This window comes from Micromesistius poutassou (genome assembly GCF_964030765.1).
Source record: "Micromesistius poutassou genome assembly, chromosome: 9".
NCBI lineage: Eukaryota > Metazoa > Chordata > Actinopteri > Gadiformes > Gadidae > Micromesistius > Micromesistius poutassou.
In genome coordinates this window covers 2,781,189-2,796,862 of record NC_140279.1, presented here as the reverse complement: position 1 = coordinate 2,796,862, position 15,674 = coordinate 2,781,189, and the positions used below count along the sequence as shown (strand labels likewise).

Sequence of the window (15,674 nt, the reverse complement as noted above, 5' to 3'; positions counted from 1 at the left end):
CTTTATTCTGCTTAATGAGCTGCCCGCCTGCACCCAGCCCCCCCGGTGCGATGCTGAAGGGCCTTCTAATTACGCCAATGGAGAGACTTGGCTCTAACATGGCGCCCTTTGGCTATCATTAGCCCGCGGCGGCGGTCCTGTGCTGTAGCGCGGGAGCCCTGGCATTCACAGGGTCACACGTGATAAACCGGAATCTGATCAGCGGCGCGGCGCGGCTCAGCGGCGCTCCCTGTTTCACAGCGCCTCATCGTAACCCCCCTCATGTAGTCATAACAGAAAGGAAGAAAAAAAACGGCAGGTGGAAAATGCAGGGGTGGGTGGCGCCGACCTTGGTCTAGATACCTGTATGTATATATATATATATATATATATATATATATATATAGGGTTGTATGACGCGCTTTTCTCATGGGGGGGGGGGAGCTGTTGCCACGGTGAGAGAACAACGTTGGTCAGGGTCTGAACAACCTAAGGCAAGGTGACTGTGAGAGCTTCTCCTGGCGCGGTGAAGGTGAACAATCTCGGGGTATAAATGTTTAATTACTACTGTGGGGAATTGCGTATATTATCCACTTATAATGCATTATTAGACAAGGTCGCAGGTACAATCCCGCCTTCCTCGCGTCCTAACGCCACCAGTGCGAGGGGGTGTCTTGCCGCTAAGATAAACGGCTGTGGCGCTTTGCTTTCATTTACACACTACATGCATGGTACTTACATGGGATCGTTTGATCTGCAACCAAACCAAAGCATCACCCGGACAGGACATTAAAGAGATAACATGACTCGAGTGTGTCTGCATGAACCTGGCTCTCCTCCAACAGTCTCCACAACACACCTTCACGCCTTCCTTAACCATTAACATCCGGGCAGAAGAAAGCAAACTCTCTCTCTCTCTCTCTCTCTCTCTCTCTCTCTCTCTCTCTCTCTCTCTCTCTCTCTCTCTCTTCTCTCTCTCTCTCTCTCTCTCTCTCTCTCTCTCTCTCTCTCTCTCTCTCTCTCTCTCTCTCTCTCTCTCTCTACAACAGGTCATGCACTCTGTCACTGTAGTGTATGTGTATGTGATAAATGAGAGATAGAGAGAGAGAGAGAGAGAGAGCGAGAGAGAGAGAGAGAGAGAGAGAGAGAGAATGAAACAGCGGGGTGCTGGACGCTGAACAAAGCAACAAGATAAACCGGGAATATGAGACAAAAGAAAGAGCGAGTGGAGGAGGAAGAGGAGGAGAGAGATGGGGGGGGATTGTCATGTTAAAAGCAGCGGGGCTCTTGGGGGAAATATGATTCTATATAAATTGCGCGGTGTGAAGTCTGCGGTGGGGGGAGGTGGGTGGGGTGCGGGAATGGGAGAGGCCGGGTCTTTAAAAGGGGGAGCGGGTGGCGGCTGTGGTTCTGCGGGTTACAAAGCAGTGGTCACAGTCCATCTTCAAAAAGATACGACACAATGATAAAAAATAAAAAAATCCAGACTATTCCATGGCCGACATAAAAGGGCCGTATGGCCGGGTGCGGCGCGGCTCAGAATCAGAGCGCGGTGGTGATAGCCATTCTTGAAGGATGAGCCACTGAACTTTAAGGGCCGACTGGCTTGAAAGGACGCGTTACAAATAGAAAGAAAGGCAGCGAAGGCAAAGATGATTTCCCGGGGACGGACCCCCTGCCGGGCTGCCCTATCCCTGCACCGCCCGCTCGCCAGCAGAGCTGCCACACGTGTGTGCACGTAGGCCTCTGTGTGTGTGTGTGTGTGTGTGTGTGTGTGTGTGTGCATCTGTGGGTGGATGGTTGGGTGGGCGTGCGTACATTGTTAAAGCGTCCCTGCCCTAACACACACACACACACACACACACACACACAAAACACCCACCCACTAACAACAGAACCAGCTCATCTTGTGTTGCTGGCCGGTGGCGAGGGGGGGGCCGCTCGGCTCGCTGTGAGCGGGCCCTTCTCGGGGGCGGCTGGCTGCAGGAGACGCCAGCGCACCTCCGCACAGTGGCCGGCGAAATAAAGCAGCTGGATGCATTGCTTTACTGCCCACCGCGCGGCACACACACACCCTGCGCTTTAATGACAGCCGCCGGAGCACCGGGAATCTCCCTCACCCTGTCTCTGTCCAGGCTTCAGACTCCCATCCAGCTGCAGTCTCGTGGCTTGCCTGCACTCCCCTCCTCTCTCACGGCGGCTCCGACCGTCGTCTCTCTGACCCCAGATCTCTGCTCCACTAGAGTGAGGATCCGGGCTGTTTATGCATGTAAATATATACACCTATAAATAATGTATCACTGAGTTTGATGTGTATATGTACATATAGGATGCATACATACACAAACACGTCCTTTGTGTATTTGCACATGTTTTCATTTCTAGATCTGACTTTCCAATGTTTTCACCTGTAAAGAAGGTGTGCGCACGCGTGCGTGTGTGCACGTGTATGTGTGCGCGTGTGTGTGTGTGTGTGTGTGTGTGTGTGTGTGTGTGTGTGCTTGCGAGCGCTGCGAGCGACAATGTGTTCACATGTGCGGTAAAGGGCAGCCACGTGTCTCTGCGGCAGCAGCAATGTCATTTGGCAGTTTAGTAACAGGCCATTACCTTGTTAATACCAGTCTAATGGGCGCTCCGCTATTTTAAAACCACAGCCGGGTTTCTGCCATTAAAAGCCACTTAACGATCCACTCTCTTCACCATGGGGACATGCAGTCAACAACAACAACTAAATAACTAACACAATGCCATAATATGCCTTGTCTCGTTACGGACACGCCAAACAAAACAGGGCAACGAGCAAATTTGGAATCCAATATTTATTCCGGCCCAAAAATATTGTTATCATTGTTATTGTACTATTACGGCTGGACACCTCTGGTCAACACTTGATCTTAATTATGCGGAGAAAGGAAGAGCGAAAGACATATGTCTTCACTGGCTACTACTGCTACTACTACGTATTACCTGAATGTCCAGGGACATCCAAGGAAACAACTTTGTGTTTAAAACATAACCATTCACTGCCACACCCGCCCTGAACCACAGCGGATCAACCGCCCCAGTGGAAGTTTCTAAACCCTCTCATTGACATCAGTGGAACAACGGATCTAAAGAACACAATGTGTGATTAAACACTGGACACACATCCCACCCCCATGACGTTTGTCCCTGCCTCTCATCACACAGCTCACCCACAGAGAAAATACAAAACCTTTGCTTTTTCCCTTTTCCGGTTTTCTCACAAGTTTGCAACAGTAAAACATCTCACTAATCCGCCATCTAACTTGAGTTTGAAGGGGCTCTAAACACGGCACGTAGCAAACGGCTGTTAGTACAATTCCCAGATAAGGCAGGCGTCAAATGTCTCTGATAGCATCACGCCGCTTATCTGTGGAAATTAAATGGTTTCTGGATTACCTCCAGAAATTAGTTTTTACAACTTGTTCCAACTGTAAAAATAGCCCCACGGCCCTCCGGGGGGGCCGGTAAAGACGGAGAATTAGCGCCTGAGGCACACCGCCAAATGCCTATTATTTTTGCTACAATTAGCAGTAGTTATACCTATAATGACTGCTTACCAATCACCTTTACTGACACTAAGTTATTCCTCTCCGCTGATGTGAGAGACCAAAGAGCTGATTTCAAGGCTCTCGTACTTGGGTGTTTAAAAATAAACATACGTTGAAACGGAAACTTCTCTGGCCGCTCATCCTCCCCCCCCCTCTACCCCTTCTCTCCCACTTGACTCCTGATTGGCTGCTTAGTTGCGCCGAATGCATGCTGGTTGGTTTAGGATTAACGTGGTTGCCATGACAATGAGCCATTGCTGCGTTGGAATGGATGAATTGGTATACACGAGTGGTGTGTGTGTGTGTGTGTGTGTGTGTGTGCGCGTGCGTGTGTGTTTGAATTAAGTGGCAGGGCCTTTCAACAGCTTTGATCAGGGAAATGTTTGCAGTGGAGGAAAACCTGATGAACAAACAGGACTTCATAGAGATTAGTGATCACACTCACAGACACACACACACGCACACGCGCACACACACACACACACACACGCAGGGCTCGAGTGAATCCGAGCAGTGTGAGACGATGCCTGGTGAGTGTTGAGTGTGCTTGAGTGGTCTTGGTGTGACACAGCCTTGATGCCTCTCCTTCATCACTGGCGCTCTCATCTCATCCTCTCCATGTATGCATGTTTACCCATCCCTCTTGTCTATTTGGCTCAACACGCCAGTATTTTGTTGTAGTGTGTACAAGGGATTTCCAGTGCATGTGTTTGAGAGTATGTGTGGGTTAGAGAGTGTGTGTGTGTGTGTGTGTGTGTGTGTGTGTGTGCGTGTGTACATTTGGTTGTAAAAGGAAGGGATTTCCAATGCATGCATATGTGTGTGTTTGTGTATGTGTGTGTATGTGTGTGCACACTTTGGTTGTAAAGTGTGCAAGGGATTTCCAGTGCATGTGTGTGTGTGTGTGTGTGTGTGTGTGTGTGTTAGAACGTGTGTGTGGGTAGATGACAAAAAGCCAAAGCTGATTCAGACAAATGCACCACCGAACACCTCCATCCCTTCCCTAGCCTCCACCTCCACCTCCACCTCCACCTCCACCACCAGTCCTGACAGCGCTGCTGCAGCTATTCTCAGAGACACAGAGGGCTACATTACCCGTCCCTACGGCCGGAAAAGAGGAGAGGGGAGGAGAGGAGAGGGGAGGAGAGGAGAGGGGAGGAGAGGAGAGGAGTGGAGACGAGACGAGACGAGGTGAGAGGAGAGGAGAGGAGCGTAGACGAGGAGGGGAGAGGAGAGGGTAAAACATCCACAAGGTCCTCTACCTCACGGATAAACTTGCATGTGACCATGGCCCAAGTAGCGCCGGTGAGCCCAGCCACCCCGGGAGCAGCGCTCTGCCGCGGTGCGCTGAATGAATCCCTGAGTGACCTGTGGCGTGTGTGGGCTCCAAAACAACAGGAAACAAAACATCATTTGTAACCGCGGGTGTGTAAAAATACGTGTCCTTAAACTTTGCACAGACACAGTTCACATCACACGCTCAGTGACTGAACGTTGTGTTATAAACAAAAGGTTCCCAGTGCCAGGCACACAAAGATAGTGATCCAGACGCATTGGGATCGAACTCCATTGGGCACAAAGCACAGAAGCAAAGTCCCACACATCAAGAAGAGGACAACCAAACAGCAACCATGACACCGGGGGAGCGGCCCACAAGCAGCCCAGCGGAGGGATCACTGTCCCCGCCCCCGCCCCACTCTGGGACCGGGGGGGGGCTGGGACCGGCTCCAGGGCAGATGCACCACAAGCATGTGCAAGCATCAAGCATCCCAGGAAGCACACCCCTCTGCTACGGCATTGAAGGGGAGAGGGAGGGGAGAACGTTGATGCAATATTAATTGCTGATGGTGCGTGCCAGGGAGTGAGGGAGTGAGGGGGTGAGGGGGTGGGGGGCGGCGTCCAGGGGTTGTCTCCCCCAGGAAGGGCTGTCAGGAGCTGGGGAGCCTGGGCTGGGAGAGTCCCTGACCTTAACTGTCAGATGGAAGAGCACAGAAGCCCACGGCCCCAGCGACACTGTCATCATCCTTCTGTCTGTCTGTCGTCGGCTGGCCTGCTGGGACGCTCTTGCTGTCAGACAGACAGACGGGCTGGCAGACAAATAGACGGGGCCAGGGATGGACGGCCACACAGACAGAGCGATGGACAAGGGGGCCGACGCACGCAGAGAGGGTGACGGAGAAGTTTGGGAAGAGAGTGAAAATAGAGGAGGAGATGGATGGAGCAAGAGAGGGAAACAGAGAGAGGGAGAGAGGGATGGAGAGAAAGAGACGGATGGAGAGAGGAGCATATGGGCTAGAAGCCACATGTCAGCTGGGGACAGACAAACACTGGACCCACGTCAGCCTCAATTAACCCACACCCATCTGTCCATTCCACTCTCACTCTCTCCATCTCTCCATCTCCCCCTCTCCATCGCTCCCTTTCTCCATCTCCCTCTCCATATGGACCACTCAAAGAGTCCAGACTATTTAGCGTGAGTATGTACACAGGTCAAAACCACACACACCTAAACGCGCCTGCACACCGCCCAGACCAACAACCACAAACAGCGAGCGACACCAACACGGCCAGGAGTGTACCACACCCTGTCGGTGGACGCCGAACAATGTCGGTTACGGTTCGCTGTGTGCAAACGGCGAGCGAGGCCGTTGACAGCACCTGAGAAGAAAGGGGCGGGTGCATTGGGGTTGTGTGTCTTCCTGTCCCCTCACACCCAATGGGTCGCCTCGGTTACGTTTCTATCGGTCCAAGTTATTCCTTGTCAAAAGAGGTCTGCGGCGGAAAAAACGATCAACGCCACGGAACACTATAACTCAGGCTCTCCCCACAAAGAGCCCTCTCGCCGCGACTGTGTCGCAAAGTTCCCTGACACATATTGAGCGAGCCTCAGCAGAACTTTCTCTGCGCTGCAGTTTGTGGTAAACTGTACCAGCTCAGCTGAAAAGGTTCACAATCACTGATGAATGCAGAGTAGGGGAAAAGCTATAAATAACACACCCAGATGTATTTCAGTGGTCGACAGCATCCACAGAGCTGTGGTAAACTCCGTCGGAAAGAGTAAACAAATGAAATGGTGATGAAGACACACTCACAGTCACAGACACACACACACTCAAACCCATCTAGGGACCACACACTCACAGTCACAGACACACACACACACACACACACACACACACACACACACAAACACAGACACACACACACTCAAACGAGTACACACATAGCAATAAAGTCGTATTAAGGCAAACAATGTGAAACACAACACAGCTTTTGTGTGTATTTCTCATGATTTCCTCTGTGTTCGCTGAGGCTCAACAAACCCCCCCCCCCCAACAGTAGCCCCCACCCGTTCATCCAGAGGCAGACGGCGGTTGATACGGAACGCCTCGGTGAAATGGCGTTACATCGTCGCGTAACGCCATTTCCTTAAGTCTGACAAATGAGGCCCTGGAAAGGCTGCGGGCGCCGCGGGCTAACGATGAGAGAACGTGTCAAATCCAATCGGCTGTTGTCACGCCACCGCGCCGCCGTCCTGATGGGAACACAGGGGGAGAGGGGACGGGGACGAGCGCCAGCAGCGCACGTGCACGCGCATATATACTCAACACGCACGCACACACACACACACAGACGCGCACACAAACACGCATGTTCGCACACGTATGCAAACGCACACACGCACACGCACAGAGTGAGGCACACGGTGCACGTGCAAAGCGGTGTACAAGAGAGAGTCGTGCCGGAGGAACAGCAGACGCGTATTTACATATCTTACACCCTGAAGAACGCGTGCAGGAGAAACACAGAGGAGCAGGCGCGGCGCAGGCAGGCGACTTGCCGCTGTCAGTCGCCTTTGTGTCTGCGTCTCGGCGCCTCGCTGTTTCCCCTCCGTTCCTCTCACATCCCTCCCCTCCATATCGCCTCCTAGTGCCTGAACAAGCAGCCCCCCCGCTCAGCCCCCCCTTGACCTCCTCGCCAGGCCCCGACCAACACCTAGCTGTGCTGCAGGTGCAAGGCTGCTGGCAAGCTGTCAGATGAGACTTCAGCGCTTACACACACACACACACACACACACACACACACGCACACAATCACATACAAACATACACACACACTCACAGCCTGGCACCAACACCGCTGGTTTCTCACTCTGTGCATCAGTTCCTACACAGCTAGCCAGCTCACACTCTCACTGTCAACACATTTAGGAAGGCTAACAGCCACAGTGTGTGTGTGTGTGTGTGTGTGTGTGTGTGTGTGTGTGTGTGTGTGTGTGTGTGTGTGTGTGTGTGTGTGCGTGGTGAGGGCTAAATAACAGGTTGGGAGAGTGTGAAGAAAATAAGAGGAGAGAACACACACGATTGGTGCAAAACCAGACTGTACAGCGATTAAATATTATCATAGAACATGAGTCTGATGATCTGAAAAAGATTCAATTGACCCACACTACAGCTTATATCATCTCATGTGTCTCACAGGTCCTCCTTCAATAGGGGTGTTTATCAGTTCTTTATCAACGGCGATTCTTTTTCAACACCGAACTCTGAACCCTGTTGTGTTTGGCCGACTGGCTGAGACACAACATTTGGGGGAAAAATGTCGGCAAAACTGAGTGCAGTTCAATGTTTTCCTTCAAGAATTGTTGATCACTGTCAAAGGTATCCCCGCGCGATCGGACGCAGTGCTTGTTGTGATGGGTCCGTTGAGTTTCCGACCTTGGTAAGAGCCTCTCTGTGTGCCGTGTGTCTGAACACGGCGTCACATCGGACGGCCCAGGGTCATTTGACAGCTCCTAACTAGTCTCTCATTAGCACTGGGCCATTGACAGTGCATGCTGGCATGAGGACTGTCATGGCTTGGAGTGTGTCCTGCGTGTGTGTGTGTGTGTGAGTGTGTGAACCACAGATGTGTGCACGGCTTCACATTCACACAGAACTGGGGTCCCAGACTGATACTAAACAGGGCAGACGCATGTCAGTTTGGTGCTCTGTGCGCACAGGGTCGTTGCCTAGACGACGGGAAACGGTAAACTTCAATCCAACACAGTGCAACTTAACCTTTGCCGGCTGACTATAACTGTACCTTGGTGATTATACTGACTATACTGGTACTTTCAGTCATTTCCTTGACACACTTTACTGTGTGTGTGTGTGTGTGTGTGCGTGTGTGTGTGTGTGCACCAGAGTGATGGAGGTGGGGAGAATGCGACGGAGAGAAAGTATTTGTTTTGTGCTGTTGGCCACTGAGAAAGGAATCCTTCATCACACCCCAATTAATTATAATAGAAGCTCCTGCAGAGTCCCCCTCTCCATCACTCTCACCTTTCTCTCTCTCTCTCTCTCTCTCTCTCGGCAGAACGGAGATAAACTCTGTCTTTTTATTTATTTATTTGTGTATTATTAAGCGCCTCTCTCTTTCCAAGGCTGATTCGCCCTGCCCGTTTAGCCGGCTCCACATTACCATTTAAATAAAGAGGCTAGCTAAATGACCACTGGTACGACTTACACAGAAGTGAAATTGTTTTTCTTTCTTGGGGCGACTCCTTCCCCCTGATTCACCCCCCTGTACTTTCCTCCATTGGTTTGGGGCGGAGCTTTGATTAATAATAAAGTAAAAAAGGGATGAATGTGTAATCATTGATTAAAATGTAAATCTAATCTTCTTAATGGATAGTGCTGACTCAAATAGCTAGGACCAAAATCCCCCACAACCAAATCAGCCCAACAATTGAATAGAGATGAAGCTGTTGCCTAATGATAAAAAAATGTCATGACATAAACAACCCGAGATAAAGATTTGCAGCTAGTTGTTAATGTGGTAACATTCAGGCTAACATGTTAAACCATTTAGCTACTTAGCCCAGACCTAGAATAACATATCTTCTACATACAATATAGAGAAATTGCAATCTTCAACCTCAAATTTATTTGATTAGTTTCATGTTTTAATAAACTGCATTGCTTGGAAATAATGTGGGGTAAATCTTTTACAGTTTACAAAGTAAACACTGAAGAAAAACAAATTTGCTGGGCCTAAGTAATAACATTGCTACTCCAAGTCAATCGTCACTACCTGTCAATAACCACTACCTTTTTAGTTGTGGCTCTGCACTGATCTCCATTCATGTCTCAAGGTACGTATTCGTCTGAAGAATTTGCAATACTTCAAATCGATTCTCGTGTAAATGAAATGGATGATATGGTTCCTGGTGCTGTACCTAAGTGTATAAACACCTAGCAAGCTAAAGTATGTTGATGGTAGAAGCCAAGTCTCTTATCTAAAGACCAGCATTGTTTGCATGGCTGGTTTGGATTGATCTACACATAATGCTTCTCCACCATGCCAAACAGGGTGGTTGGAAACGGCTTCTGAATGTCATCAACATGTGTGTTGACGAGTTGTGTGGCTCACTCTGGCCCATCTCTCTCGCTCTCTCTCTGAGAATCACGAGAGAGATGCATGAGACAAATCAGTGTTTGTGACATTCACATCCAACATTTTGGGGGGGGTGGGGGGGGGACCGGGGGGGGGACCGGCTGGGGTCCCGCATGTCTGACACAGATTGATCACCCTTGAAATGTGACAAATTTGGTCGTCTTGTAGCAAGCCTTATTTACCGCATCCTATTATCATTAGGAGGGGCTATTAGACAGCAATTAGCCGAATATTATTCCAAACACCACCTCTGCTCTGGAGGGATGGGTGGAGTGGGGAGGGGTTAAATAGCGGGGCGAGCCAGCGAGCGAGAGAGAGAGAGAGCGAGAGCGAGAGCGAGAGAGGCAGAAGGAGGAGCGAGATAGAAGAAGGCGTAGAAGGAAGATGGAGGGGAGAGGGGAGAAGCTCTGAACATATGAGCTCTGAGATACGAGAGATTTATAGGAAGGACGGGAAGATGAACGGAAGGAGGAGGTGAGAGGGAAGGGTGACGGGAAAGATGAGCGACGGGCAGACGGCTGAGCCGCTGTGAGCGACGCAGAGAGACGAGAGTGTGTGGAAGAGGACAGGGAGACTGTGTGATGTGTGGGAACATTATTAAGCAAATGAAGTCGCTTGGCTGGTGGAGCGGAGGGGCCGGTGACATTGTGTGCCATTGTCAGCCGGCCTCCACCTCAGAGAGCCCACTGGAACCTGCTTCGTCCGGGAGTGTAATTAGCTTAAACGCTCCGAGAATAAGGAATTTGTCATCACTGGGAATCTTGTTAATTGGTCCGTATTAAAGGAAGACATTTGAAAGTCCTGTGTGTGTGTTTCTGCGTGTGCGTGTGTGTATGTGTGTGTGTGTGTATGTGTGTGTGTGTCTGTCCTGTGAGTGAAGTGTGTGAGAGAGAGAGCCAGAGAAGAGAGAGCCAGAATGACACCAAGTGGCACCATGACAGAAAAACAAGCCCTATAGAAAAACCCTAATGCACAGCAAAATGTACTCATTGCAAAAGTGCAGGCGGTTCGCTGAAAAAGGGGCAATTACCAAAGAAAGAAAATACCAAAGAAAATAAAAACAAACAAAAACTGTCAATCAACTTTGGGGTCCTGTGTGAGTCAGCATGCCTGTGCATGAGGGAGACAGGTTTATTCCAGACCTACAGGGGACGTGGAAGGAGGGGATGGGATTAGCAACGAGAAAAAAAGAGTGTGGAGCCACTATATACCGTCTGCAGGCGTGATTGGCAAGCGTATTACCCTCGTGTTAATGAAAAAGACCAAAGGCAGAATTCATTAGGACCCAGCACATTGTCAGTTAACCCCTGCATCCACTTCAGGGATAAATACAGACGAGGAGATACTGAGTCACACAACCTGGACACCTAGGGCCACACACAATTACTGTTACTCACATCTACACACATACAAACATAACAACACGTGAGGCTATGTGTATTTATGACACACACACCATTAGATATTAAGGATCAGGAGGGGGGGGCGGGGGGGGGAGAGATGGCATGACTCTTGCACCACTTAAAATTTTAAGGGTTGAGGTGTAAGGCAATGTTTATATAGATTCAGCCAATCACATTTCTCCGCCTCTTCTCCTATTTTTATGAATCTGTGTGCCCATCTTTGCTTCCATTTTGGATCTCGGTATTAAAAGACAAATCGGCAAAGTCAAAAGGGGAAAGACACTAGCCCACCATCTGCAACAGGGATGCAAAGGAACTGTGCATGGTGCACTGCTAATACAGCAACGCGTGGGCACTATGAATCAGCTCCATAAAAGCCTATAGAATTAGATGACCATATTTATTAGGTTATGTGCCCATGCGTGTGTGTGAAATATATAGTGTCCAGCAGCCTCTATATACTGCAGTAGGCTGAGGGTACACTCTGTCCTGTGACAGAGGGGCCGGAGAGAGAGAGAGAGAGAGAGAGAGAGAGAGAGAGAGAGAGAGAGAGAGAGAGAGAGAGAGAGAGAGAGAGAGAGAGAGAGAGAGAGAGAGACAGAGAGGGGAGAGAGAGAAGAGAAAGAGGGACAGAGAGAGATAGAGAGAGCCCAGCTCTGTCAGGCCCAGTGCGACTCGGCCCAACTTGACCTAGCCGCCCCCGATCCATCATCGGCACCGATGAATCATCTCAGTGCCAATAAATCCTCGGCAGCAATACATTACAGGCTGGTGGCAGGCCTCAGAGATAATGACATTGAGCAGTCCCCTTGGGCGGTGGGAAAAGCCTGGCCCACACGACACACTTGCTTACCGAGGCAATAATATATGGAAATTTGCTGGTACTCAAGGCAAGAGACACGGGCGGAAACTAAGGTGGTTCTCGGGGTACTTTCCCCCCCCCATCCGCCGAGCACAGTGTGAGATCGACCGGTTTCTATCAGTTTTCCCCTCCATCCAATCTCGGAGGTTATTCCAGCAGACGGAAGCGTCTCCAAATCAGCCGTCTTGCAAACCCTCTTGATATGCCAATACCCAATTTCTGTGTGTCTTATCGGGCCCGGGTAGATACGGGGGTATATACAGTGGAGAAACGGGGCAGAGGTAGATAGACATCGTCGGCGCGCTCTGTGAAGCTCACAGGCACACCAGCGGTGCAGGAACATGAATGAACTAACAGAAGCTAACTTTTGTTCCCTGCTGCCGTGCAGCTGATGCTGAAATCGATCGGCCAGCTAATCCCTTTGCATTCACTGTAGATTTCTTAAAGGCAAACACAGACACACACACACACACACACACACACAGACACACAAACCCACGAGTACGCAAAGACACAGTTTAACTGGTGTATGCACTGATCCGAAAACCAAACAATAAGGTCAACCCTGCGAGCGATGGAGAATGCTGGTGGCATTTTTTTTATCGTAGACATAGCCAGTATCAAAGAAATGTGGTTGTGAGTTGGCCCTACTATAGCAGGCATGCATGGGTACACTTATCTGAATACGGTAGACTGGAGCCTGAAACTAAAACCGAGAGCTTAACTGGTTCTGTCTAGCATTGTGACCTATCGACTAGGAGAGAGTGGATGATGCCCATGGGTATTTTCAAATGAAATCTAGCAGATTTTTGAGTGCTTGCACACTGGGCAACTTTCATTATTCTCACAGTTCCTGAATGAATAATTGCTAAAGAATTAAAACATGTTATGAAATCATATCTCTGACACACATTGCATGTTTGTACTCTGATGTCGTACAAACGCTCCAGAATGTCTGTAGAAACATGGTTCACACAATGAATTGCTTAATCTCGAAGATTTTCACATAAATAATTGTGTCAAGTCATTATCTATTGCCAAATGAGGTGACACAAGGTTGTCTGTGTCCCTGTTAGTGACGTCTTTTCCATCACCCAGCAGTGATGGTTCTGCCAGAGAGGGAAGGCGGAGCTAATGTAAGGGACTCTCTCTTCAACTCGCTCCAACCAACTGACAGTTTACTGATGTCACTGTTTGGGTCTCTTGGAAGTGAGGTAGAAGGCATTAATCGCAATAGATGTAGCCAAAGAGAATGAAACTGAAATCTTTGAGATTTCAACTTTAAGTATAGGGTATTTGTCCATTAGGTATTGTTTTTGAAGGGATTTTGCACACATTTCAACCAGAATGTATTTGTACTACACCAAGCCCAGACTGCAGTTACACTACAATACACCCTTTTACACAGAATGGTTGTACCTACTGGTTGTAGTCTATGTTGAAAATGTAGTCACAATTCACTCTTTTGTATCATGAGATTGTATGATCATGCATTTTGACTTGACATATTTTGCCCAAATGATGGCAAATATAGTAACATTTTATAATTGGTTTAATGCAACAACAAAAATGCAACAGAGCTTAAATATAAGTTCTGTTCGCCACATTTTAAGGTGAGTCGGCATTTACTATCAGATTTATAAAATATTTTGTTTGATAATGTTTTCAGTTCAGTTGAGAAAGACAACTCCGGGGACTCCAGGAAGAGTAAAATAAGACATGAGGATGATACTACTGCATACAACAAAATAATCAGCAACAGGACCAAATACACTCAAAAATAAAGACCAAAAATGTCATATAGCCTAATAAAACATTTGGCTAAAACATAGAAACGGTTTACCATGAAAATCAGAAGAGTTGTTGGCGTGGAAACAACAGATTTTGTTGGATTTAAGTGCTGCAGTGTCAAAAGATTGCAGTGGATCACCAATGGAGAAACACTGTGTGGATCCAAAAGCATAGAAATACGATGAACTACTGTATCTCAGGGAACATCTGAGATATTCTGTACACACCAGAACAGCAGTAGTACATCACCATTGACAGCAGAGAGGAAAGAGAGGCTTGCGCTGATAGAATAAAAGTCTGTATTTATTTATTTGATCTGTACATTGAACAAGTGTACCTGACTGCAGCAAGAGGAACACAAAAACAACAGGATGCTTAGCGCAAAAAGAGTCGCTCGCGTAGCAGAGGTGTTACAGGTTTAACAAAGACATATACACGCTTGATCCCAATACTGCTTACATCTTGTGTGAACGTGGAGGAAGTCTTTAAGGGAGTTGGGATGGGGCCTTGGACATTTTAACAGCTCCTCATAATGTTGAGGCCTTGACAACAGGCCTCACATGGGATAAGATCCATTTCTTCTCAAACCTAATCAACACTGCATTTGTTCCAACTTAGACCTTACTGTAATTACCTGATCTTCGGTAGAGAAGAGATCTATTACATATACATATACAGCTCAAACACGTCTTTGAATGTTTGCTTTCTTTTGACTTGTACAAAATGATAACAGGGTAGCTATGTTCAGCGCAGATTCTAAATTTGAAACTCTTTCCACTTAAGGTTCACAAGCATATTCCCCTTCTCTGCGGATGAACGGTTAGCTCCACTGAACAGTAGGGGCAGTGGAAAGTCTCCAAGTTGAAATATGCACACAATACAACCGACCAAACTTCGAAATTCGGTTTGACGGATGCGGTCTTCACCCAACCTTACATCCCACATAAACAACACCTGAATCACAGTAGAGAGGGATATGCCTGTTCATCTTCATGGTCACAGAGAATTAAGATACACACACACGCAAACACACATATACGATAGTACAGCTCACAGGAGGACTACAAAAAAGAGCGACATACTTCAAATACTTTTGGTGCTCTGATGGAGCTCAACATCGTGGTTGATTACATTGATGTCACTGGCCAGTGTGAGAGGAATGAGATGCACACCCAGCAAGTGAAATATAATCACCCTAAAGCCTTGTGACGCTGTAAAGCTGTTCTGCGCTGCCCCTAGAAAAACAAAGATCAGGTTCACAGTCGTTTGTCAATGAGAAAAGCGCTTGGTGGATACATATATTAAAATAATAATCATATTTACTTATATAGACTTAGATATATTCATATCTGATAATTATTTTCTTTAAATTCAGCAGCAAAAAGGGAAAAAACAGTGGGTGATTGGCAATCCTGCAACGGCGTTTCTGATTGATAAGAATTGCCCTCAGGTCAATAATTCATGGTCTTTCCACTCAAGTTCTCACCGTCGTACAAAACCTATTCTAAACAAACAGCACAATAGTACAGTTGATTCTTTGTCAAGTAGGATCCTCTTTGGTACGGACACTACGTACATTCTAACTCCCATCACCTCACTTCTTATAGCTGGACATTAACACTATGAAAC

At 48.2% G+C, this 15,674-nt stretch overlaps 1 protein-coding gene across 1 annotated transcript in view; it reads right to left on the bottom strand.

Moving 5' to 3' along the window:
- The window catches only part of agbl4 (AGBL carboxypeptidase 4), a gene marked incomplete at both ends in the record, with an annotated part of 50,910 nt that overhangs the window by 33,790 nt on the left and 1,446 nt on the right, over positions 1 to 15,674 (bottom strand). The window contains 1 exon segment of the mRNA XM_084473516.1: positions 14,383 to 14,386. Coding sequence (XP_084329642.1) covers positions 14,383 to 14,386 — 4 coding nt within the window.